The 25,594-nt window shown below is 33.5% G+C and overlaps 1 protein-coding gene across 3 annotated transcripts in view; it reads left to right on the forward strand.

The window, feature by feature from the left end:
• The window catches only part of ATF2 (activating transcription factor 2), a 91,500-nt gene extending 70,263 nt beyond the window's left edge, over nt 1-21,237 (forward strand). Inside the window, exons 12-15 of one of the 3 annotated variants that reach the window (XR_004273299.1) lie at nt 2,977-3,183; nt 3,615-3,688; nt 13,529-13,634; nt 18,664-20,629. Coding sequence is in view for 2 of the 3 variants with exons in the window: in XM_032292890.1 (XP_032148781.1) it covers nt 2,977-3,183; nt 13,529-13,634; nt 18,664-18,890 (540 nt within the window). In the remaining variant the exon portion in view is untranslated. Of the gene's footprint in view, nt 1-2,976; nt 3,184-3,614; nt 3,689-13,528; nt 13,635-18,663 lie in introns of all 3 variants that reach the window. The other 2 variants (XM_032292890.1, XM_032292889.1) reach the window with 2 other exon arrangements.
• Nucleotides 21,238-25,594: the final 4,357 nt, after the last annotated feature.

Here is a 25,594-nt window from a genome sequence, read left to right on the forward strand (position 1 = left end):
TTATATGCCTGCAGTGCCTTTCTAATTCTTTCTAGTAAAGGATTATTGTTAATCCTGTTAAATGTTTCAGAATTCTATTTTGACCTTTTATCTTTACTTGAAGAATATTAGCATTGGCATTAAAAAGCAAACGTTTTCAATGAAAGAAACATAGATAAACAAGTTTTAGGTTGCCACCTAAGCATAGATATTTACATAACTGTATCTTGTCTTTAAAAACTTAAGATATAATGGAATGTAGTTGTGGTTGTCATCCACTAAACAACTTTACTTAGGGACCAAAAAGGAAAATAAGTGACTGAGTGATTGTGTATGTATGTTAATGTTATAACCCAGGGGTTAACAATGATTCACTAGCTATATGCAACCATGGCTGTTTTTGTGTGGTCTGCAAGCTAAGTATGATTTTTTACATTTTTAAAGGGTTATTTTTTATAAAATGAATATAATTTATTTTTATTCTTCTTATTTTCTTACACTAATTATAGTTTCCCTGGATCTAATTTTTATTTATATCTTTACATGTTATTGTATTGGATGGAAGCCCCAGAGGGCAGGACTTTATGTTTGTTCTAGAATAGTTCCTATATTTAGTTTCTAGAATAGTTCCTATAAGTATTTTCTGAATGAAATGGAATGAATTAATCAATGGACATGGGGAGAGAAGGAAAACCTTGGTAGGAGTAAAAATATACAAATGTAACTCTGAATAGCAGAAATGAAGTTTTTGCTATTCTGCTAGTACTTATGATTAGTCTTTGCTGTAAGGAGTTAAATCAGTTAAAAACAAAAATCAAAAACTGTTCTCTCTTATTCAGCCAGATGAATGAAAGAAAAAGCCTGCTGTTCTCAATAAGAAAAATAGGAGGATGAAGAAAAAAATGTCAAGATTGCAAATCTTGAAGCCAGCCATAGAAATATTTTTCTAAAATATTAAGTTGCAATTACGTAGGTAAAAGAAACAACTTAATTTAAATGCTTAATCTTTATTACAATTAAAATACTTCTTTTTTGAGACAGGATCTTTCTCTTTTGCCCATGCTGGAATGCAGTGGCATAATCATGCCTCCCAGGATCGAGCAATCCTCCCACCTCAGCCTCCTGAGTAGCTAGGACCACAGGCACATGCCACCACACTTAGCTAATTTTTTAAATTATTTGTAGAAATGAGGTTTTGCTATGTTGCCCAGGTGTAAAATACTTTATAAATGAAATAACTCTCTTTGTAATGCCAGTTATTTGGACAAAGAAATGATAACTATATTTTTTGGAATTTGTAGAGTGAAAAATAGTTTGGCAATTTACCTGAAGAATTTATCTTGAGCCCTATATAAGATTTTTATTACACAGATTAGGAGAAAACAAATTTCACTGGTGCATATTATTTTTCAATAAATTATAGGTAAAAGATTGTTTTCAGGCTTCTCCTTTGGATTATGTGCCTATGTCCACAAAGTGTTCTTTTCTCTGCACCATTTCCAAGAGTTCATTTTCTTTTTTCTTTTTTTTTTTCTTTTTGAGACTGAGTCTTGCTCTGTTGCCCAGACTGGAGTGCCCTGGCATTATCTCAGCTCACTGCAACTTCTGCCTCCCAGTTTCAAGCAATTCTCGTGCCTCAGCCTCACGCGTAGCTGGGATTACAGGAATGTGCCACCATGCCTGGCTAATTTTTTTGTATTTTTAGTAGAGATGGCGGGGGGGGGTTTCACCATGTTGGCCAGGCTGGTCTCGAACTTCCAACCTCAAGTGATTTGCCCACCTCGGCCTCCCAAATGCTGGAATTACAGGCATGAACCACTGTACCCGGCCAAGAGTTTATTTTCTAATGCCCATATTCATTTGTTCTGTGGTACAATTTTGGGGCTTGAGAAAGTCTTGAAGGTACCTACTGTTCAATAGTCTTAGACACCAGACAGTGTAACTAGTGACTGAAGATTTCTTTCTCTGGCTAATCTGAGATAACCAAGGTGATTTGTTGGAGAGCAGAAGGGAGCAAATAAAATGAAAATTTTAAAGCTCCTGTGGGATTCTCCCTACCAGAAAAATTAGCATTAATAAATACAAGAACTTAACCCTTAGAAAAAGACTATGACCTTAAATTTCACAAACTGAAGAAAAGCTGAATATACCAAAGAATATACATATTTTCACCCCATAACTTTAGAGAAGCCAATTTTCTTTAAGAAAATTGATATTTACTATGAGATATTTAATTTAAAAAGAGCATAGAAATCATGGTTTTCTATCATGAATTTAAATAGGAAGCTATTAAACGTTTTAATTGAGAAATTTGTAATCACTAGTTTTCCAGGGATTGAATAATATAATAAAGTCTGTTAAAATACACTTGGAAAAATATTTCTATGTATCATTTATATTGTATTTTAATTTTTTTCATATTTGCATGTAAATGAAAATATATATACTTTAAAGAATACATTTGCTATGACATTGCATTAGTGAGAATTGTGTTATATAGCATAGCTCATAAGTATATTCAAGAAAGAAGTTAAACCACAGAACAGAGTGATTTTCTTTTTCTTTCTTTTTTTTTTTAAGACGGAATTTCACTCTTGTCACTCAGGCTGGAGTGTAATGGTGCAGTCTCAGCTCACTGCAACCTCCACCTCCTGGGTTCAAGGGATTCTCCTGCCTCAGCCTCCCGTGTACCTGGGATTACAGGTGCATGTCACCACACCCAGCTAATTTTGTATTTTTAGTAGAGACAGAGTTTCTCTATGTTGTCCAGGCTGGTCTCAAACTCCAGACCTCCGGTGATCCGCCCACCTTGGCCTCCCAGAGTGCTGGGATTACAGGCATGAGCCACCGCGCCTGGCCACAGGGTGATTTTCATATTGCCCCAACATGCTTATGTATTCAATCAGACTTAGAAAATACAGTTGACACCCTTTGTTGTCTATGTTCATTCACTCACTAAATACAAATTTAACAAGCTTTCATCTCTGTTCATAATAGGCTTCTCCAGCTCACACAACTCCACAGACCCAAAGTACAAGTGGTCGTCGGAGAAGAGCAGCTAATGAAGATCCTGATGAAAAAAGGAGAAAATTCTTAGAGCGAAATAGAGCAGCAGCTTCAAGATGCCGACAAAAAAGGAAAGTCTGGGTTCAGTCTTTAGAGAAGAAAGCAGAGGACTTGAGTTCATTGAACGGTCAGCTGCAGGTATGGTGCATATATGTGAATTTTGTTTTATTTATTTCTTTTTAAATAATTGTGAACATAGCTATTTTCTTTTTATTCTAGTTGACCCTCCAAACATTTTAAGACATAATATTGGGTGTGTATGGAATCTGTAGAAAATCATAGTTTTGTAAGCCTGTTTGAATGCTGAGATGAAGTAATATAAAACTTTCAACACTGATACAGTGAGGAAATTTAAAACATGTTTACTTGCTTATAAAAGTAGCCAAACCTATCTGGTTTGAACTTTATAAAGTTGTGATATAAAGTGCAGATAATTTTAAAATTTAAAAATATCACTGTTATTTCACTCGTCTTTGGTTTATAGCACAACTAAAGTTGCTTCAGTAGCAGTTTTTAAATACTTTCATTCTTTGAATTATAAATTTTGTTCTGTTTTGTTTTATTTAAAGTGAATATATTGCTCGTGAAATGTGCCAGATTGACAACTTTGGAAACTGAAGGACTCTAATTATCCACAGACCAGGTACAATATGGCCAGTGGCAATACAGATCATTTCATACTGCCCTGCCAATGTGCCTCAGATACATTTCTTAAAACCTCATGGAGTATAAAGTTTAAGACAGCACCAAACCTGTTTTTTGTTTTGTTTTTCTTCCTTCCCTTTGTTTTTGTTGTGTTTTTTAATGTAAATATTCTCCCATATAATCTTAAACTACCAATTAATTGATGAGCATCAACTAGAAAATTGATGTTAATGAATTGCAGTTGTTATTAATCTAGCCCAGTCTCCTGAATTATCCATACCCAGTTAAAAGTGAATCTTTCTGTATAATCATAATTGATGGTAAGAAACCTGCTGTCTGTAAAGGTGTCACCAATATAATTGTTTAAAGGGTTAGGAAACAGTTTTTAGCATCAGACATAGCATTTAACCAAATGTAAATTTTATAATTTAAATTATTTTAAATCTAAAGCAGACATCTTTCAAGTCTTTATTGTGCTTTGCATATTGACATAATAGAATAGATTGTCTTGCAAAACATTTTTAACGATTTTATTTTAATGATTTAGAAGAAATTTAAATACAACTTACCACATCACATAGACTTAAATATGTGCTTATCTTCTAGGGTTGATTAAGAAATATATTTTATCATTTGTCAACTGATACATATGTAAAACTTTTTTTTTTTTGAGATGGTGTCTCACTCTATCACTCAGGCTGGAATGCAGTGGTGTGATCTTGGCTCACTGCAGCCTCCACCTCCCAAGTTCAAGTGATTTTCCTGTGTCAGCCTCCCAAGTAGCTGGGATTATAGGTGCACACCACTATGCCTGGCTAATTTTTGTATTTTTAGTAGACATGAAGTTTCACCACGTTGGCCAGGCTGGTCTCCAACTTCTGACCTCAGGTGATCCACATGCCTTGGCCTCCCTGTCATGAGCCACCGTGTCCCACCCATCGCTGATAAATTGTTAATCAAGAACGAGTTTCCCAAATTTTTAGAAAACAGTTCTGAATAATAAAATGAAATAGACCGTAGGTACCAATTTATACATATACTACAAAAATGGCTATTTTACATCAAGTCTGTTAGAATATTTTTTATTTAAATTTTCAAATGTTATTAACAGAATGATTTAGTTATATGTATTTTTTTTTTCTGTTCTTAACTAACAAAATCTTCTGAATCACCTGCTATTTTATAGTTGTATGACAAAACACAATCACTGTTAGCTTCAGTTATCTTACCTGTAGAATAGATATAGTAATGTCTGATGGTCTTACTTCTCTGGGTTGTTACATAAATCAGTCAATTCAAGGGTTTCTTCATAGAGAATATTTTAGTAACACAAATTTACCATTATTTTCCTTTGTAATATGGCTTATTGTGCCTTATTTAAGAAGTAAAAGTATCTGAAAACTATGAAGTAGTACATACATGTATGTTATTATTTACAGGGATTTTAAGCTGGTCAAGTTTTCTGCTTTGACTATGTTAGAGCAATATCAACAGCTTTTAATGAGATATTGCTATTTCCTTAGTTATGTTTCAGCACTGGTTACTACTATTAGTACTAGCCCTTTATTATTTCAGAAAACCCTGGAAAGTACAGTATTCAAAAGAAATATAATCTTGACTCCATTTATTTCATATTTTTTCTACCACACAAGCTATGATTAAAATATCATTATTGTAGCAGTGCTTTGTTATACTTCCTAATCTGGGAAAAAGTTTTTTGATTGGAGAAATAAAGATAAGATTTATCATTAGGTAGAAGTTTGCCAACATCATTTTTTGAAGCATGAGACTATTAAATGGAAGACAAATTTAGGAAATCACTAAATTAAGGTCCACTTTTGAACTTGAGTTTAGTTAATACCTCAAATTATGTACAGAACAAGTAAAACCAGTATTTTTCATCATTAAAAATTGAGTGATGGTGGCATCGTCTTAGTTTTAGAAATGCATTTTAAAATAGGTGAAATGATATATTATCAAGGATTTTGTTTAAATTACTTCTCCAAAAAAGAAAAAGCATTATATCCACCTACCTAAATTAACCTGGGAAAATATCCATAATATATATATTTCTATGGGCAAAAAGAAAGTTGTTGGAAACAGCCCAAATGTTCATCTAAGATGAATAGATAAACAAGTTGTGGTTTATATGTACAATGGAATAGTATTCCACCACAAAAAGGAATGAAGTATATGACACAGTGTAGATGAACCTCAAAACATAACGCTAAGTGAAAGAATGCAGAACAAAACATCAGACGTTGTATGATTCCATTTATGTGAAACATCCAGAATAAATAAACTCATAGAGAAGGCATATTGATGGGGGAGGAGGAATAGGGAGAAACTGCTTAGTGGGTAAGGGGTTTTACTTTGAAGTGTTTTGTTACTAGACAGAGGGTGGTAGTTCCACAACATTGTGAATGTACTAAATGCCAGTTTAAATTGATTACCTTTATGTTATATGAATAACATATAATTACAAATTATATGTTATAAATTACAAAAAAAAAAAGGTCAGTTGCAGCCTAAAAGATATAGCATAATCCTTTGTTATTAATAAAAAGGTTTACAGTTAGATAAATGTATAGTATAAGAACTGGTACAAAAATGACTCCCTAAGTATAGATAACATTTTAGGAATGACATGTACCAAGGTACAAACAATGGTGAGGAAGGAATTGAGAGCATGGATGGTTTGGGAAGAAAGGGTATTTCAATGACGACTTTCTATTACTGTTTCAAGTCATTATGTTATTTTGACTTTTTGTTGTTTTCTACTTAATTTGTCAAGTAAAATAAAAAGTTTTTTAAAGTGACAGATTTTAGCTTTCAGAGTGTGACGAGTTAACATGCTGTTAATAAATTCAGAGAGAAAAATTTTTTTGTCTGCCAACAGCAAAACTGTTAACTGTTAAGAACAGAATGACTTGTAAAGAAAACTGAATGTCAAAAAAATAATTAAACCCTAATTATATGAAAACATTAATCGATTCTATATTTTCTTGATGATCCTTTATGTGACATATGGGCTTAGCTGATCAGTGTAATGGTCAGTAATGATCCATAGTTTACTTACGTATTTTATATGTAATACAAGGTTTAACAGGTTTTGAGGTATGATTGTCCATATTTTTACCAAATACATACTAGGCTTTAAAGAAAATATTATTCAACCTTATTGCCACATTCACTGAATTTAATCATGTTTTAGTTTTCCCAAATCATTGCTAAAAGAGTCAATTTCATCAAACTATATTAGAGACATTTATGGTAATCTAGACCAAGAATTGAATACTGCTGGTTATAAATTATTGTGGGATTTTTTTTTTTTTTTTTTTTTTTTTTTTTTGTGGTAGAGTTTCTTTCTTGTTGTCCAGGCTGGAGTGCAATGGCGTGATCTCTGCTCACTGAAACCTGGCCTTCCGGGTTCAAGCGATTCTCCTGCCTCAGCCTCCCGAGCAGCTGGGATTACAGGCATGCACCACCGTGCCTGGCTAATTTTGTATTTTTAGTAGAGATGGGGTTTCTCCATGTTGGTCAGGCTGGTCTCAAGCGCCCAACGTCAGGTGACCTGCCCGCCTCCTAAAGTGCTGGGATTACAGGTGTGAGCCCCCATGCCTGGCCAATTATTGTATTTTTAAAGTAATACCTGTTTTGTTAATTTTTTTATCTTTTACTTGAAATGCTTTTTACCTGTTTATAGCTTTGTTTTTCAATTATACTCATTATTATGGTGGTTAGTTTTCAATTTATAAATTTAGCCTCTTGTAAACAAAAAAGCAGATTCCTTTTCTTTATTAACAGTAGCTGCTTAACATTTACTGTGTGGGTAAAATTGATAGTTTTTTGTTGTTGTGGATTTGTCTTTTATATTAGGTTTGGAATCGCAGTTTTTGCCATTAAAAGTAACAGCAAAACATACTTTTAATGGCAAAAACGGCGATTTCATTTGCACCAACCTAATAACTTAGATACTGCAAAAGGTGTGTGGAATGGAAGCACAATAAATTAATAGAAGCACACTCTTATAGCTAGATATGTGGGAATTACTTACTCATCAGTTAATGATGTGGAAAAGATGTTGTTTATTGGTCCATTGACTTATAGAAAATGAGATTAAATCTCTCATTTCTGGTACAAGATGATATTTTATTTCAGTATTTATCACTTGAAATAGGAAAGAATAGCAATAATTGGAATAAACTTTATAATACCTGCTTGTTTTAATTTCTGAATTCTGTCATCTAACTATCTTCCCCTTTTTCCTGCTGAGTTTTTAACTATATTCTAGATGAAAGAAAGGGGTATTAGGGTAGCAGCTGTCATCTCATGCATTTTATTCTGAGTTTGAGATCTAGTACTTATTTTTGAAGCCTTTACTAAGAATCTTCCTGAGCCTTTGCTTCTCCATCAAACTAATAAGTACTATTATGAAAAGCAACTGAAATGAGGTAAAGTGTTGTAACCATACTGTGCAAGTGCTAGTTATTTTTCATTCTGTCGTTATGCGTCTACTGTGGGCAAGGCATATTATTAGATATGGGTAACAGCGAAAAAGACATTGTCTTTGCACTTACAGAATTTGTGGTCTAGCAGAGGAGACAGACATGAAACAAGTAATTAAAGTGTGAGAATAGGAGAGGAGTCATTCCCATTCATTTTGCAAAGTGTTTCTGAAATATTTTGTAGCTCTAGTGAGAACTCTCACCTTTTTTTCTGTTAAAAATATAAATTTTTTAGAAACTAGTTTGTTTTTATATGTAAGGTTTTACATTCCACGATAACTCTTGGAACTGTGTGGAGGGAATCTTGATACTTACCGTCTTTTGTGAGGATTAAACATTTAAAAAATTTATAGCAATGAGAAATTCCACAAAATAAACTATTCAATACTATTTCTTTAATTTCGGGGGTAATGGCTGAAGTAGAAAGTCAGAGATCATACATTTATGGAATACCTGATATTCATGGCCAAATATCAATAAAAGTTTTGATTGATTAATCTGTTGGCTATCGTGTGATGCTTTCAGCAGGCTGATTTATATTACATAGACAATGTAAGAAAAATTTGTTTGCTGCTATGTAATTAACTTTCGAGTAGCCACATTATTAGAATAGAGCAGGGATACAGAGAATGACAAAATAATTTACGTTAGATTTTAGACCAGAATGATAATTTATTTTAGCATCTGTTCCATTCTCCCAAGTATGTTTTACTTTGACAAAGTGATTATTTATCACATTTGAATGGCACTTTTACATTTTTATATCCCATATTCATCTTCAGAATGACCAAGGAAGATAATTAACATACCCTACAAGTATACTAACCCACAAATAGTAGATAGTACAGCCCGAAGGACTTTGGAGGTTGAATCCAATTAAGATCTAGTCTAAAATAATCCACAGAATAGATAGTAGAGGTGTAAATTTTTTTTCATTTAATATTAAGTCTTTTGAGACTGAGCATCCCCTTGATATTTACTTTGGCTTAAGCGAACTGGTTTTGTTTGTGTGTATAATTTCTCTTTTTTTAACATTCTCAGGTCTCTGTGTATAGAAACTTTAGGAATCTTCACATTATATTTATATAGTAGTCCCTTCTGTCTTTCTACCTGTCTTCTGATCTTTCTTCATAGAAAAATTTCAGAATTAAAGTCATGATTTATGCAACCATCTTATCTGAATAGTAATGAATCATGCCTGTCTTTATTTTTAAGAATACAGTATTTTCTTTATACATGTGTATATGAGACTAAAATTCTTGAATGCTTGGAGTAGTTTGTTGAATTTACTGTATCATAAATGAGGCCAGGAACAGTGGTTTATGCCTGCAGTTCCAATACTTTGGAAGCCTGAGGCAGGTGGATCACTTGAGGCCAGGAGTTCAAGACCAACCTGGCCAACATGGTGAAACCTCATCTCTACTAATGACTTAGAAGCAACCCAGCTTTCACCTCTTCTGACTAATTCAGTTATAAAACCTGTACCTGCATAAGCATCCTATTTTCAGCCCCTGCTTGACCTGGTCTTCACCACTAGCATAAGCTTATACTTATTAGGGCTATACAGCTCAACTAATCCACTTTTTCAAGGCTTGGCCCACCCTCCTGCCTAACCTGCACTCCAGCTATGTTTGCTTTGAAGTATTTCTTTCAGTCCCAATTCCTAGCCAGTAATTGTGTCTCATTTGCTGCTTTTAGTCTAGTGGTGATACCATCTTTTAATGAAATTGACTACTACAGTACAGTAATAAAATTAAATAATTATATTTAATTTGTAACCTCTCATCCAAAAGTCACTTTTGAGCTTCAGGATCATCATTAGGAAAATATGTTGTACAGACCTTGAATTTCTTGGTTTATTTCTTACTATTTCTGCCATTTAAAAGATGTAGCAGAAAAAAATGACTATTTTAATTTTGGATAAATATAATTTACAGCATGCTTGTATATTATAACTTTTAGATACATGCAAATTTACATATAAGAATGTGCAAAGTTTTTTAAAGAACAAAAGAGTAACAAATTAAAGCATAAAAGAATGTGCAGAGATTTTAATTTCTTCTTCTTGGCCTTTTCCATTGCTTCCACCAAGTTAATGTCAATTAAAATTCAGCTAGCACAAATATACATTGTAACAAGAATCAAGTGCTATACCTCTTCAGCCCTTAATGTTCATTAGCCATTCCTAGCTAGTGGCATCTTCACATAGATATGTTAATAGACCAGGTAGTCTAATTAGATCAACATCCAGAATACCACCAAGAGTTATGTTTGAAATACAGAAATTGATGTCTCATTCATCAGTTTCAGACCTGCCTATTTAAAGAGATAATTTTTGTGTGTGTATATATGTATGCATATATTATTTTATTTATTTATTTTTTGAGACTGAGTCTCACTCTATAGCCAAGGCTGGAATGCAGTGGCACAACCTCTACCTCTTAGGTTCAGGCAGTTCTCCTGCCTCAGCCTCCCAAGTAGCTAGGATACAGGCACGTGCCACCACACCCAGCTAATTTTTGTGTTTTTAGTAAAAACAGGGTTTCACCATGTTGGTGAGGCTGGTCTTGAACTCCTGACCTCAGGTGATCTGCCCACCTCAGCCTTCCAAAGTGCTGGGATTACAAGCATGAGCCACCATGCCCGGTCTATATTTAAATAACTTATTTTATATCAATTAGATAGTTAACGAATAACACTTTCAGTACTTTTATTATGTATAGCATTTTGTTTCATAACATGGTTTATTATGAATGTATAGAGTTTTAAGAGAGAAGGCATTTGTGAATTTTAGAGTTCTGTAATTGAGGTGATACTATATAATATGCCAGTTTTCATAACTGAGAAAACATTATAGCTGTATCAGTGAGATTATTGGTATAAAGGATAAAATTCGGGCCTCTGACCAGATTCATATTATTTAAGCTTTTTGATTTCACCTTCTTTGATATTTTTTACCTCCTAGACATAGAATCACATGGTCCTCTCTAAAGTATGTCTGTCTACTGGGTCCATACCAGGTAATGTGCTATGCTCTGGGGATACAAAGAAAAAAGTATGTTCTGCCTTCAAGTAATTCCCAGTCTGGTAGAGGTAGCAAACAAGTACACCAAAAGTTACAGTCCATTGTGATAAGTACTGTGGAAGGGATCTGTTATGTATGTATGTATGTATGTACACACAAAAGTATATGGCTGTGGGAATACAGAAGTAGGCACCTAACTTATTTTCCTATGCAGTCTAAACTGTACTGAGTTGATGCTTAAAGATAAATAAAATATTTAGCAAGACAAAAGAGGATAAAGACGACAGTATGTATTTAGCAATTTAAAATTGTTATTTTTGTAAGTCAAGACAAGTACTGGTTATTTCATATGGTTCAAACTAATGTGAAGGCAACAAGAGTATGAGAAGCTTGAAGCATTAGTAGTGTTAAAGGATAGAGTATATTGAAAGAGCAGTGAGAGTTGAAAATCATTCTGGTCACCATTACCATATTATTAAAGATTGTATATTTTTGACTAAGAGTAAATATTCAGCCCATTTCCTTTTATAGGATTTAATGAGAGAAACTAATAGACACCAGTCTCAAAATGAAGCTGACAGAATGGGGTAATATATATTGGACAGTATACATTGGATTATTCATAACGTGGTTTCATCAATAGTGTTTTTAATAATGAGCCATAATTGGCAGTATTGACACCAGTTGCAGAAGGAGTTTTCTAAATGACAGCTTATCTTTTGCAAGCAGAACTATCTTAAATTTTACCTTTTGTGCTTGATTACTGTCTACCCATTCTTGCCTCAAATATAGTATTCTAAATAATTTAACCTTTTAATTAATGGTTTAAAGTTATTATGAGCATCAATTTTGTTCTGTACTTAAGTACAGTGATGTAGTTCATTGTTATTGGGGTGTGAGGAACTGTTTGACCCAAAAGACTTGGCTTTAGATTGCTTAACTTTTATTCTTTTGATTTTTATGTTTCTGTCATTTGTCACTGAAGGAGGCCTAAGTCTGCAAAATTATTTTATTTATTTTTTTGAGACGGAATCTCATTGGTCACCAAGGCTGGAGTACAGTGGTTCGATCTCACCTCATTGCAGCCTCTGCCTCCTGGATTCAAGTGATTCTCCTGGCTCAGCCTCCCAAGTAAATGAGATTACAGACACCTGCCACCATGCCCAGCTAATTTTTGTATTTTTAGTAGAGATAGGATTTCACCATGTTGGTCAGGCTGGTCTCAAACTCGTGACCGCAAGTGATCCACCTGCCTCGGCCTCCCAAAGTGCTGGGATTACAGATATGACCCATTGTGCCAGCCTACTAAATTTTTTACATTCAGCTTTCTGGCTAAGAAACAAGGTAGAAAATATCATGCCTGAGCTTTTATGTACACCTGTTTACTATATTTTCTAATTTACCTTTTGGTTCATGGATGGAATCTGAATGGTTACAGTTACTGTAAGTCCAAGTACGTAGAGATATTTGTAAGTTAAGAATTTTTTATGTTACCAGTTTATTAAATTAATATTTTTTGTAACTCTTGAGTATTGGTAATGATCACTGACTTACGTGTTTTTAATATTTGGGCTAACTCAAAGGAATTAGTTGGACTTGCTCAATTTGGAACTTTTTATCAGATAAGGGTATCCCAAACAATGGCTGAAGGTACTCATTCTGAGGAGTAGGACAAATCTCCATTGACTTATCAGATTTAAATTTAGATGTGTATAGATTGCCTGTGTCAAGGGCAACTAAGCCATTTAAATATTACATCTAGTTTCATTGGTTTCAGTTTCCAAAAAGAGTACCTTGCAGTGAATTTTAGGTATTCATGGTTCTTTGGTTATTTTGGTTTTCCCTGTGGAGCTTTTCTTGGTTTCTAGGAAACTAGAAACTTGCTTAATTGAATTTCTTGGATGAATTTTTCATTTTTAAGTGAATGGAATCAGTGAAAATTCATCCTGACTCCTTGATGTTTTTAAATAATCAAAAAGCATGTAACATATATAAAATGAAAATACCTTCAACAGGTTACCTGTAATACATAAGAAGTCCCAAGGCAAATGGAAACAGTTTCAAAATATGCTATCCAATTGTGGCATTATTTAAATTTTTATTCAATTTACAGCTTTTTAATAAATGCTAAAATATAAAAGCTGCCATATACTGATTAGACATATTTGATCAGCATATTTCCTTTGTTTTTTTAGTGTTCTGCCAGTGATGTCCAATTTTTATACTTTAATCCTCGCTTGTTTTAAACAGTTAAAAATATGTGTAGTCTGAAACTGGTAAGGTACATAAGTTGTTTCTTCTCCAGAGTGAAGTCACCCTGCTGAGAAATGAAGTGGCACAGCTGAAACAGCTTCTTCTGGCTCATAAAGATTGCCCTGTAACTGCCATGCAGAAGAAATCTGGCTATCATAGTGAGTAATGTTCCATTACTTATAGCCTTAGGCTACGTCGGTGAAACACTGCCAGAGTAAACTGAGCTACCGCTTTAAAAATGGAGACTGCAGTTCTAATATTGAAGATTAAATATCAGAATTTCTATAAGGTTATTATAGAATGCAGTAGAGAGGTGTACTTTTTTAGAATCCAGAGAGTTTGAATTTTCTTGTTTCTAGCTTTTTTCCCTAGGCATTACTATAGATCAACAAAATGCATTAGCTAATAATTTAAAATACACTGTAAGTACTGATGATATTTTGTTCATCTTCTCAGGATAACACTTTGTCTTAGATTGACAGGGTGAAACACTACTTTTTTCCCAGCCTCCATTCAGTAATGATGAGGTTTTTCTTTTTAAAATGAGATGACTGCATTTAACAATATATAATATCTTTTTACGGTATCAGACCCTTTTGTTTTTTTCTTAGATAATGTCAGCATTGTGTAGTTTTTATTGTTGTAAACCTTTATATTGAGACATCTAGGTAGTTATAAAAAATGCTTAAATGGGAACAGTACTTAAATTATATGCTTATAAGTTTCCTCCTAAATGTTTCCCCAAAGAATAAGATTCTTTTGTTTCCAGAATTTTAGAGGTGAGTTGTGCCTTTTCCTTTTTGTAATGTCCTCCTTTTTTGATAAGATACACAATGTTGGAACCAGCTGTTACTCTTGAATAAATAGCCAATTTTGTCCATAGTATACAAATTTGTAACAAATAATAGAGTTGGGAATGTATTAGGCAACATTTATAATGTATAACCCACAGCTTTTGTCTTTATGATTTAGTGATATTTCAGGATATTTGTAAATGTGAAGATTGTTTCAACCATATGTATCCACTTCATTTTAATTTGCCAGTGTCAGTAATTCAAAAGAAAGAAACATTTTGTATTGGATGCAAACAGTTCCTCAGGTGCTCACGATAAAACTTAATGGCCACCATCTTTACTTGTAGTCATTGTAAGCAGTTTCATCAGAATGGGCAATATTTTTTAATTTAAAAGATTCCGTAGATTTAGCAACTCTCAATTGCCATATATATTTAGAATGCTGATTTTTGTCAGTTTTGAGCATATAAATCTTGGTTATTTGATATCTAGTAATTTTGACAGGATGGTGAGACACATTGTGGAGTAAATTGGAACCATATAGAAATATGTTTGGGATTTATATTAACAATGATTGCTTCAGGGATGAGGCCATTATGGTTCCCATCTGACTTAACAACATAATTTCCTGTAGAAGCTACTGAGTTCAGCATTTATGCATATGTGATTTCCTTAACAAGAAATCTCTCTTGAATTTTGATAGTTTAAAAGGAAACAAATGATTTTATAAAATTATTAGGAAATTAACTGGCCTTTTAAATTGTATCCAGTTCAAAATTACCTGTAATTTTTAAACCTTTGATAATTTATTAGATAATCCCAGCAGTTTTAACTCTATTATCCAGGCACTATATGCTTGGCAGATGCAAACCAGTTATTCATTTTGACAATCGATTTACAAAGATCTTTTAAGTGTATAGATGTGTGAGTTTATATACTATATATTTAAATAAAATGGAAATCTAGATTATTACATTTTTAGTAAATAATATAGTACTAAGGAGAATATACAAAATGAATAGGATATTTTTGTTGTTTGGAAATACTCCTATCTTTATTCCTATCTAGTCATATAGATAATCAAATTAACTGAAATATAGTTCTACCATAAAATTAATTCTCTTCAGCTCTTAGGAGATAATTGGATTTTGCAGAAATTTTTAAGTAATTTATATTTTCAGATTTGAAATCTTTGAAATAAGTATGACTTCTCTGTTGTGTAATAGTAAAAACAGAGATTGACTTAAGTGAATACCTTTGAAACATTTACAGATTTACACTCTTCATTATGTCGTACCACACAGCTCTTGCTAATAGTGGTGAGTTGTAATACTAGCTAAATCTTTAAAAGCATTTGTGAATCAAAACTAACATTTAGTAGAAATTAAGAAACGTTACAGAATCTGGTAAGTAAAGCAGAAAATACAAAGTCACGGCCATAGGGTCTGTCCCACCCAGTTTTAGCACTGAAAGTCCCACTTTCTAGGAAGACCCCCTCAATCATGGGAAAACCTTGACAGTCACCCCAACAGTTAAGTAACATAAAACCTGAATGAAAATAATAAGAGTACATTTTAAATATTTGGGTTCCATGAAGAATAAAAAACAAAAGTGATCTTATTGCCATGAATTCATATTCTTTAGATCTGGCCATAAAGTTGTATTGTAATTGTCTCTATAATTATAAATGGGAAGAAAAGCTTCTTGGGGCCTAATCAACCATGAATACTTTCATTATTGAAAATATGTATGGGCCAGGCACAGTGGCTTATGCCTTGTAATCCCAACACTTCAGGAGGCCAGGGTGGGAAGATTGTTTGAGCCCATGAGTTCAAGACCAGTCTGGGTGAAATAGCAAGGCCTATCTCTACAAAAAATTAAAATAAAGTAAAAAATAAAGTTTATAAAAGCCAGGCATTTTGGCACACACCTATAGTCCCAGCTACTTGGAAGGCTAAGGCAAGAGGATCACTTGAGCCCAAGAGTTCAAGGCTGCAGTGAGCCATGATCATGCCATAGTACTCCAGCCTGGGAGACCCTATCTCAAAAAAGAAAAATTTGTGGACATAGGTAGAGAATTTTCAAGATAACTGAATTGTCAAACAGCTGGTTTCTTTTAGCTTAGGTAGAGCTGTAATTGGCTCTTTGAGTACAGCATGGTTTTCTGTGTTTTTCTAGTGCTTGTGATTCCACCAGTCATTTTCTCCCCTTACCTAGAACTAGACATAGGTGCAGTATATCACATTTTAAAGGTATTTGATGTGTATGTAAGATTTATAATTACATAGGTATGAGTACTTGATTCTTTGTACTGCCTAAAGATTTGCTTTACCTAATTCTGAAAGTCTGTAGGTAAGCATTCATACCTTATAATTTACTGTTTTATTTTGCGTCGTTGCCTTCCAGTATGTATTTAGATTTCCTTATACCACTCATCACAGATCAGCCTCTTTATTTTTAAAAGCTGGTGTATCCCTTCAATTCAACATCCATGGAAAGCTCAGCCTGTTCTTTTAAAGAATAGTGATGAAATAAACAAATAGAACTTTTTAGTGTTTCCATCACTTAAATGTCATTGTTTTCTTCCTTCATGTGGTGATTGTATTGGCTATTTAAATAACTGAATTATAAATATAACATCCATTATTGCTTGATCAGAAAAGTAGGAGGGAAAGAGTGGGGCACTAGTTGAGAAACTATCTATTGGGTGCTATGTTCACTATTTTGGTGATAGGTTCAATAGAAGCCCAAACCCCAGTATTCCACAATATACTCATGTAACACACCTGCATATGCACCATCTGAGTCTTTAATTTAAAAAAAAAAAATACTTATTCTGTTTCATATAATTTTTAAAGAATTACTACTTCTGGTGGTTATTTTTTATTTTTTTTTTTTCCCATTGTATCTTGAGGTCAGTATCCAGGGGTATGGTTTTGATTGATAGCATGTTACAGAGAACACAGAGTTCCACCTCATTAATGTGTTTTAATACTTTTCAAAAATGCATGGATTTGAAGGCAGATGTTGCAAAATGCTATAAAAACTATATTTTAGACAATGCACAAAATTAATATTTTTTTAGCTAAAGTTGACACTACCAGCTATCCTCCCTCCATCTTCTACACTGTAAATCATAGGTTGAGTTCTACTTCATAAGAAGTCCACAGTTTTTTACTAATTGACTTTCAGAATGGGCATCTGGCCATGCCATCAGTAAGCAGGCCAACATACATTCTCAGATTTGATTTTAAAATCCTACTTATTGTCACTTCTAAACACTGAATAAAAAAAGTGTTAATGCCCAGTGAAAAGCAAGGTACAAAAGAATACATCCAGTGTGATACTGTTTTTAAAATGTTTAAAAATAAACAAAGCTGAACTATATTGCTTAGGGATACATACCTATGTGGTAAAACTACAAAGAAAAAGAGAATGGTTAAAGAAATGTCAGAATGGTGATTACCTTTGGCAAGGACAGGAACCTCCAGGAAGCAGAAGTGTTAATGGCAATGTGTTCTCTCTTAAGTTGGGGGCTGGGTTCACAGGTGTTCATGTTATCACTATTCCTCATAACTTACATATACTACAAATATTTGTGTGTGTTATCTATATCAAATTTTCACTAAATGAAATTACTGGATTCTATTCTATTAAAGTAAGGGTGTGAGAGGCTTGTCCAGGTCTAACTTTTGCAGATTTATTTTCATAAATATTTAGAATGCCCTTTCCTGAATATCTTTTCATTTGCAGTGTTTAGAGTTTTCTATGGATTTTTACTTGAATCCCAATTTATTCATGCAACTATAACAGCTGGTGGCATTTAGATTCTAAATATTGCCTATTCTCATATGTATGCATCATTAGAATCAGGTGTTATAATCATCCATGGCTGCAATAGATAGAAAATCAGCCAGAATAAATATAGTTCTGGAGAATGCAGAGGGAATAATTTGAAGATATAATTTGTATGCAAGAATTCATTTTGTTTATGCATGTGGTTATAAATTTTTATCTTTTAATAAGAATGACACGTAGGCCAACCACACTGTTTGTTAAATGTGATGCTTAATGTTTGATTGTATCTATAAGAGCCTGTCTTCCAAACTCTACCTCATTTTCTTTCTTTAACACTATTTAGCAAATATTTCCTCAGCTATATTTCATAAGGCAGTGGGCACCCAGATGTTTTCATATGCATGGTTGTGCCTTCTTTTGATCTGTTGCAGGTAAAATTGCCTACTTCATGACCTATACTCAATTCCTGTAATACCAACTTGTCTAAACAGTTTTGTAAGATACCGTCTGACTTTTTACTCTGTATATTGCCTCAGCATAACGGTGTATTCTTACAGATTTTAAGAAAATGAATAATTTTTCTTTTTTCACTCAGCTGCTGATAAAGATGATAGTTCAGAAGACATTTCAGTGCCGAGTAGTCCACATACAGAAGCTATACAGCATAGTTCGGTCAGCACATCCAATGGAGTCAGTTCAACCTCCAAGGCAGAAGCTGTAGCCACTTCAGTCCTCACCCAGATGGCGGACCAGAGTACAGAGCCTGCTCTTTCACAGATCGTTATGGCTCCTTCCTCCCAGTCACAGCCCTCAGGAAGTTGATTAAAAACCTGCAGTACAACAGTTTTAGATACTCATTAGTGACTTCAAAGGGAAATCAAGGAAAGACCAGTTTCCATTTATGCGAAATCTGTGGTTGTAAATTTTTTTTTACTTGAAATTAAATTTGGCTCTAAAGTTGGTGTAGCAGCAGTTGATCAGACTGAAAAAGTTTTTAGTCTCTGGAAAAAGACTGATTTTGCTTTTTTTTTATATATATAAATATTGTTAGATTTATTAATTTTTCTGTGCTCAGTGTATAAATTGTATTATAATTCATTGTGGTTTATTTCACTTTTAATTTACTGGTGTTTTAATAAATGGGGGTGTTACTGAATCTTTCTTCCCACTTCCATTTCTTTTGACCACCCCTTAACCCTCAACTGTGATGGTGGTAGTATTATCATTTATACCAAAGTTCTGCATAGTCCCTATTGACTTTGTAATGTTAACGGAGTCATAAAGCACTAGGCAAGAGAAAGAAATTTGCTTTTAATCTTTTTGCCTTTTATTTTGCACATTATGCAAAAGGAAAAACATTAAAGAACACTTTTTTTTAAGTGAGTGAAAACATGGTAAAGACATACAGTGCTTTTATGCACATTGTTAAGCTAAATCAAGGTCATTTATAATAATGCATTTTCCTTTTTTATTTAAGATTTTAAGTAAATTTTAGAATTTTCAGCATTTCAAAAATGATTTTATTTTTCAAGTCTTAAATTCAATATTTTACACTTATGTTTTGAGGCTAAAAAATATGAAATTATATAATGTACGATACAGGGTTATCAAATATCTAATAATTTTTTAAATTAGCTCGTTTTTGGTTTTTTTTGTTGTTGTTTTTACAGATTTCAGGTTACAAACTGCAAAGTTTATGCATAATTAAGTATGGTATGGTTGCCAGAAAAGCCTACAATTACTACTTAGAAAATTTAAGACTGTTTACCCCCATTGTCTTGTACTTGCGAGCTAACTTGTACTTAATTCTTGTGAAAGCACTGTCATCTTTTAGTAGCAAATTTTGATAATGTTTCTCGTGGAAAAAATTCAGTATCTATCTTTAGAACAATGTAATTATAATGTGGGAAGTGTGCATGAGGGAGAGAGAGTGTGTGTGTCTGTGTGTGGGTGTGTATGTGTGTCTTTCAATAGTTTATGCCAGCAATCTTTGCTTGAATGTTTAACGATGCCTTCAGTGTGATGCTGGCCAATAGATGATTGCAGTTTAAAATGTCATTATTGTGCAGGCTTGGATAACTAACATTCCATGATGTAGCTTGTTTCTGATGAGATGATTGTAGGTACACTTTTCTCATTATCCAATCATCTGTGGGATACTTAGTTTTCTAATGTGCCATTATCTATTTTTATTCTGCAGTTATGTTCAAAATACAGTACATATTTTAAAATAGAATAAATTGTTAAACATAAAATTTTAAAAGTAGTAGATGTGCGTAAGAAAACTTTGTAAAATAGTATGAGTCCTACCCAGTAGCAACTTCTGGCATTCAAGCAGGATTCCATTATGTAAATATCTGTAATGCATTTATAATAAGTTGTGTAGTTTGTCCTGCATCCATACTACACTATTTGCTAAAGTCTCAGTGCCATCTCCTAATGAGACTGACATTTTAAAAGTCTGTATGGAATATCCTTGATAATTCAAGGAAATAACTCACCTGCCTAAGTTCCAAACTGGGAAACATTCAAATTATATAAATGACATTTCAGGACTTTAAGTATGAAGATAATGGGAATTTTGTTGTTTAGCTTATTAAAATGGGAGCATTTTTATTTGACAATTCTTCTAAAATTTTTAATTTTTAATTTCATTATTTTAAAGTAATTTCAAATCATTCTGAAATGATTTTGATATTATTACTTCTAAAAAGTTATCTCAAAGGCACAAAATATGAATTCTGCAAGAAGGCTATTTTTTATTGTAGTTTGAATGGGTTAGGAAAAGCCTCAATTTTTCACTCTAAGTCCTTCGGTGCATTTTTCTTTCATCTTATTACTTATGCAAGTTAAATTCTTTGGTAACAGAATTCTTGCAACTGTAAAATAAAACTACATAGATGTAAGAAGTCATGTAAACGGTTAACAAGCTTACCAAGGTTAGCAAAACTTTCATTGTAAATCAATCTGTACTGAGCAAATAAAAATCATTCTTAGTTGTATAAACACAAATTCCATTTTGACTTTCAGGATGTCATACTACTTCTGTACCTAGCATTTTCAGTCCTTATATTTGCAATGTTACACAAACTGTACTATTTTCTTTTATGTGCAGTTTGCATGAGTAAACCATCAGAGAATAAATTTTATCTTTAAATTATGTTCATAATTTGCTTGTTCTTACCTTTCCTTAATGAAGTAACATCACCTGATAATGATTTTTTTTCTTTCAGGACATTTATTACGTGAGAAAAACCTGAATTCTTTCTAGTTCTGTGATCAAATTCATTCATTCCTTTTAACTGCAGGGTACTCAGGCCTTGTTCCTATCTGCACTCACTTTGCATCCCATTCATATATAATGAATTATATAATTCATATGTAATTCCCAACACCCCTGAACTTTAGCCACAGATCCACCTGCCTTTGGCATCCCTTGGTGATGGTCTGACAAAACATCTGAAACAAAACATGTCCAACACTGAACTGCTAAACAGCTCACCCTACCCTCAAACATACTCCTCACACAAACTTTCATGAGTCAATTGGTGACAACACAATTCTTCCAGTTGCTTAAGCTAGAACAACCTAGTTGTCACCCTTGATTTTCTTTTTTTTAGCCTACATTCAACCCTTCAGGAAATACTGTTTCCTTTACCCTCAAAACAATCCAGAATTCAACTACATCCTTACCATTTATACCGCTTTCATCTTGATCTGTGCCTTTATGATTCCTCATCCAATTACTGTACTTGCTTCATAAATGTCTTTTCACTTTCACCCCTGCCCACCACAACCCATCCTCAATACAGCAGCCAGAGTGAGGTTTTTAAAGCCTTTTTCAGGTTACAACACTACTCTGCCTACAATCCTGGAGTGGCTCACTTGTTTCACTCGGAGCTTGAAGATGGCCCACAAAGCCCAAAAATGATCTGTTCCCATCCCATCCCATCGTGTCTCTGACCTCATCTGCCACATTGTTTTGTCAGTGAATGTTTGAGTGCTACTAAGTGCCAGAGGTTGCTCTAGGCACTTGAAGTAACACAATGGCCAAAAAAAAAATCTTTGCCTTGTGGAGGCTACATTCTAAAGAAGGTACGAGGATGTTGGGAAATACAATCAACAAATAAGTCAATTATGTGTTATTTTAGAAGTGGTACATGCTAAGTGAAGAAGCAGACTTATACCAGTTTTGCTGGAGAGCAATGGAGTGACTGTTTTAGTCTTATCTGTCAGATATGACCAATCTGAGGAGACACGTGGCTAATTTTTTTCTTTTATACTTCTGATTATTGTATTACACATGGCTGTTTTTTAACAAACATTCTACCAATGTGCTTCAGGTAGATTATGTGATAGAAGATAAAAAGTTTAATGAAGACAAGTTGATGTATTTCTATAACAGGTCAGCAAATGAGTGGTGTTTTAAAAGGTCATGTTAGTCTTGACTTCAGAGGATAGGAAAGTTAATCTTGTCTGTGGTGTGTGCTTACCATTAAATGTAGTTTTGCTAATTCTACATCTACGAGACTATAGGATTGGATGCATGACTGTATTTGAGAGTAGAGTCAAGAGAATCCCCTTTACTCCATGGCCCTCATCTTAGATAGATAGATATGCACAAACACACCAAAAATACCTAGAGAACACAGGTGTCAACGCTATTAGTTCTACATAGACATTTAGAAGAGCTAATTTTTAAATGTGACATTTCTAGATCATCTTGGCCATAGAATAGTTGATTTTGAAGTAAAGTTATGCCATTTCTATCCAGTGTAGTTATGAAAAAATCATTTCTTGAGACTTAATACAAATGAACTTATCCTGTAATTCTCTCACATGGGTTAAAACAAAAGTACAGGTCTTTCCAGATTATCAGTAAGTATCTATTGAAATGTGAGTGTTCACAGAGTTAATACTTTGGTATTAAGCTCCTAGAGAGCCAGCATCCTTCTGTGTGGGGAAAAAAAAAATCTCAAAGTTTAGAATATTTCTAAAGTTCTTTCTGAAGAAATAAATAGTTCTACCCATTTAAGTGATGAGTTGCAAGTTACATACATTGCCATAGAAAAAGTGCCATCAGTGAAAATGTTTCCAAAATTTAAAGACTTAATCTGAAATAGCAAAGGCCATGTGGCTTTGGAACCTGCAATGGAAGAAAAAGCAGGCATAGTTTTTTATTGTAGTCCAAAGCACCAAATCAAAGGTTAATCATAAAATATCAAATATATCACAGCAATCAAACCGGAAGGGCTCTGTTAATAATGGGCAAGTGGCTTGCACCATTTTTTCTTCAAATATACATGCAATTCTTCCAGTGGTTTTCCAAGAAGAGAAGATACTTCATTTCCATTAGTGTTGCTGGTACACCCTTGACACGGTCACAGTACCTTCCCTTGTCTCTATGTTACATTAGATTTTAAATATGAGACATCATTTCTTGAGACATAATTTTTTGAACAAAACAATTGTATTGGTTGTATGATGCTTTATCTCAGTTATTTGGGAAAGTATTTCTTATTCTGAATCTCATTTTAACTATGGCAGTTATGTCAAGTAAGAATTAGCTTACTTTAGTCATTTTGCAGTAAATTTTGCTTTCTAGGAAAGCATTAACAGAAAAAACGGGAGAATATTCCCCCCAAAACAGCTCCTTTTAAAGTTATTTTTGCTTAATAATTTTTAAAAGCATGTAAATTAAGAAGAGATGCTGTTTTTCATAGCCTGACCCCAAAATTAGGCAAATTTATATAATTTTTTTTATTTTTTGTGCATTTATAGTAGACATTTATGGGGCACATGAGATGTTTTAATACAGGGATGCAATGCATAATCACATCATGTAAAATGGGATGTACATCCCCTTAAGTATTTATCTGTTGTATGTTGTGTGTTAAAACAATTAGTTATTTTTAAATGTACAATTAAATTATTATTGACTGTAGTTGCCCTGTATTATCAAATACTGGGTCTTCATTCTTTAGATATTTTGGTACCTATTAACCATCCCCACCTCCTGCTTACCCTCCCACTGCCCTTCCCAGCCTCTGGTAACCATCCTTCTGTTCTCTGCCCCATGAGTTAAATTGTTTTGATTTTTAGAACCCACAAGTAAGTGAGGGGATGTGATATTTATCTTTCTCTGCCTGGCTTATTTCGCTTAGCATAATGACTTCCAGTTCCATGTTGTTGGAAATAACAGGATCTCATTCTTTTGTATCACTGAATAGTACTCCATTATGTGTAAGTACCACATTTTCTTTTTCCATTGATCTGTTGATGGACACATTGGTTGCTTCTAAATTTTGGCTATTGTGAACAGACCTGCAACAAACATGGGGATGCAGAGAGCTCTTCAATATACTGACTTCCTTTCTTTTAGGTATATACCTAGCATTGAGATTGCTGGATCATATAGTAGCTTTATTTTTAGGTTTTTGAGGAACCTCCAAACTGTTCTCCATAGTGGTCATACTTCTATATTCCCACCAACATAGTATGAGGAGTCCCTTTTCTCTATGTTTTTGCCAACATTTGACTGCAGTCTTTTGGATAAAAGCCATTTTCATCCAAAAGATTGTTTTGATTTGCATTTCTCTGTCGATCAGTGATGTTGAGCACCTTTTCATATATGCCTGTTTGCCATTTGTATGTCTTCTTTTGAGAAATGTCTGTTCAATCTTTGGCCCATTTTAAAATCAGAATATTAGATCCTGTAGATCTTTTCGAGCTTTTATTATATTATAGTTGTTAATCCCTTTCAGACCAGTAGTTTGCAAATATTTTCTCCCATTCTGTGGGTTATCTCTTTAATTTGTTGATTGTTTTTTGTTCGTTTGGTTGGTTGGTTGGTTGATTTTTGCTGTGCAAGCTTTTTAAGTCAATGTGATCCCATTTGTCCATTTTTGTTTGAGTTGCCTGTGATTATGGGATATTACTCAAGAAATTTTTGCCCAGACCAATGTCTAATAATTTTCTGGTGTAGTCTTTAGCTTTTACTAAATATAAGATCATAGCATCTCCAAACAAGGATAATTTGACCTCTCTCTTTCCAATTTGGATGCCCTTTATTGCTTTCACTTGTCTGATTGCTCTAGGTAGGACTTCCAGTGCTATGTTGAATAACAGTGTTGACAGTGGGCATCCTTGTCACATTCCAGATCTTAGAGAAAAGGCTTTCAGCTTTCACCCATTCTGTATGACACAGGCTGTGGGTCTTTCATATATGACTTTAATTATATTGAGGTTTGTTCCTTCTATACCCAGTTGTTTGAGGATTTTTATCATAAAGGGATGTTGAATTTTATTAAATGGTTTTTCAGCATCAATTGAAATGATCATATGGTTTTTTTTATCTTTCATTCTGTTGATGTGATGCATCACATTGATTGATTTGCATATGTTGAAGTATCCTTGCACGCCAGGGATAAATCCCACTTGGTCATGATGAATGATCTTTTAATACATTACTAAATTTGGTTTGCTATTATTTTGTTGAGGATTTTTGTGTCAATATTCATTAGAGA

This window comes from Sapajus apella, unplaced genomic scaffold (genome assembly GCF_009761245.1).
Source record: "Sapajus apella isolate SASKATOON/1434 unplaced genomic scaffold, GSC_monkey_1.0 scaffold28, whole genome shotgun sequence".
NCBI lineage: Eukaryota > Metazoa > Chordata > Mammalia > Primates > Cebidae > Sapajus > Sapajus apella.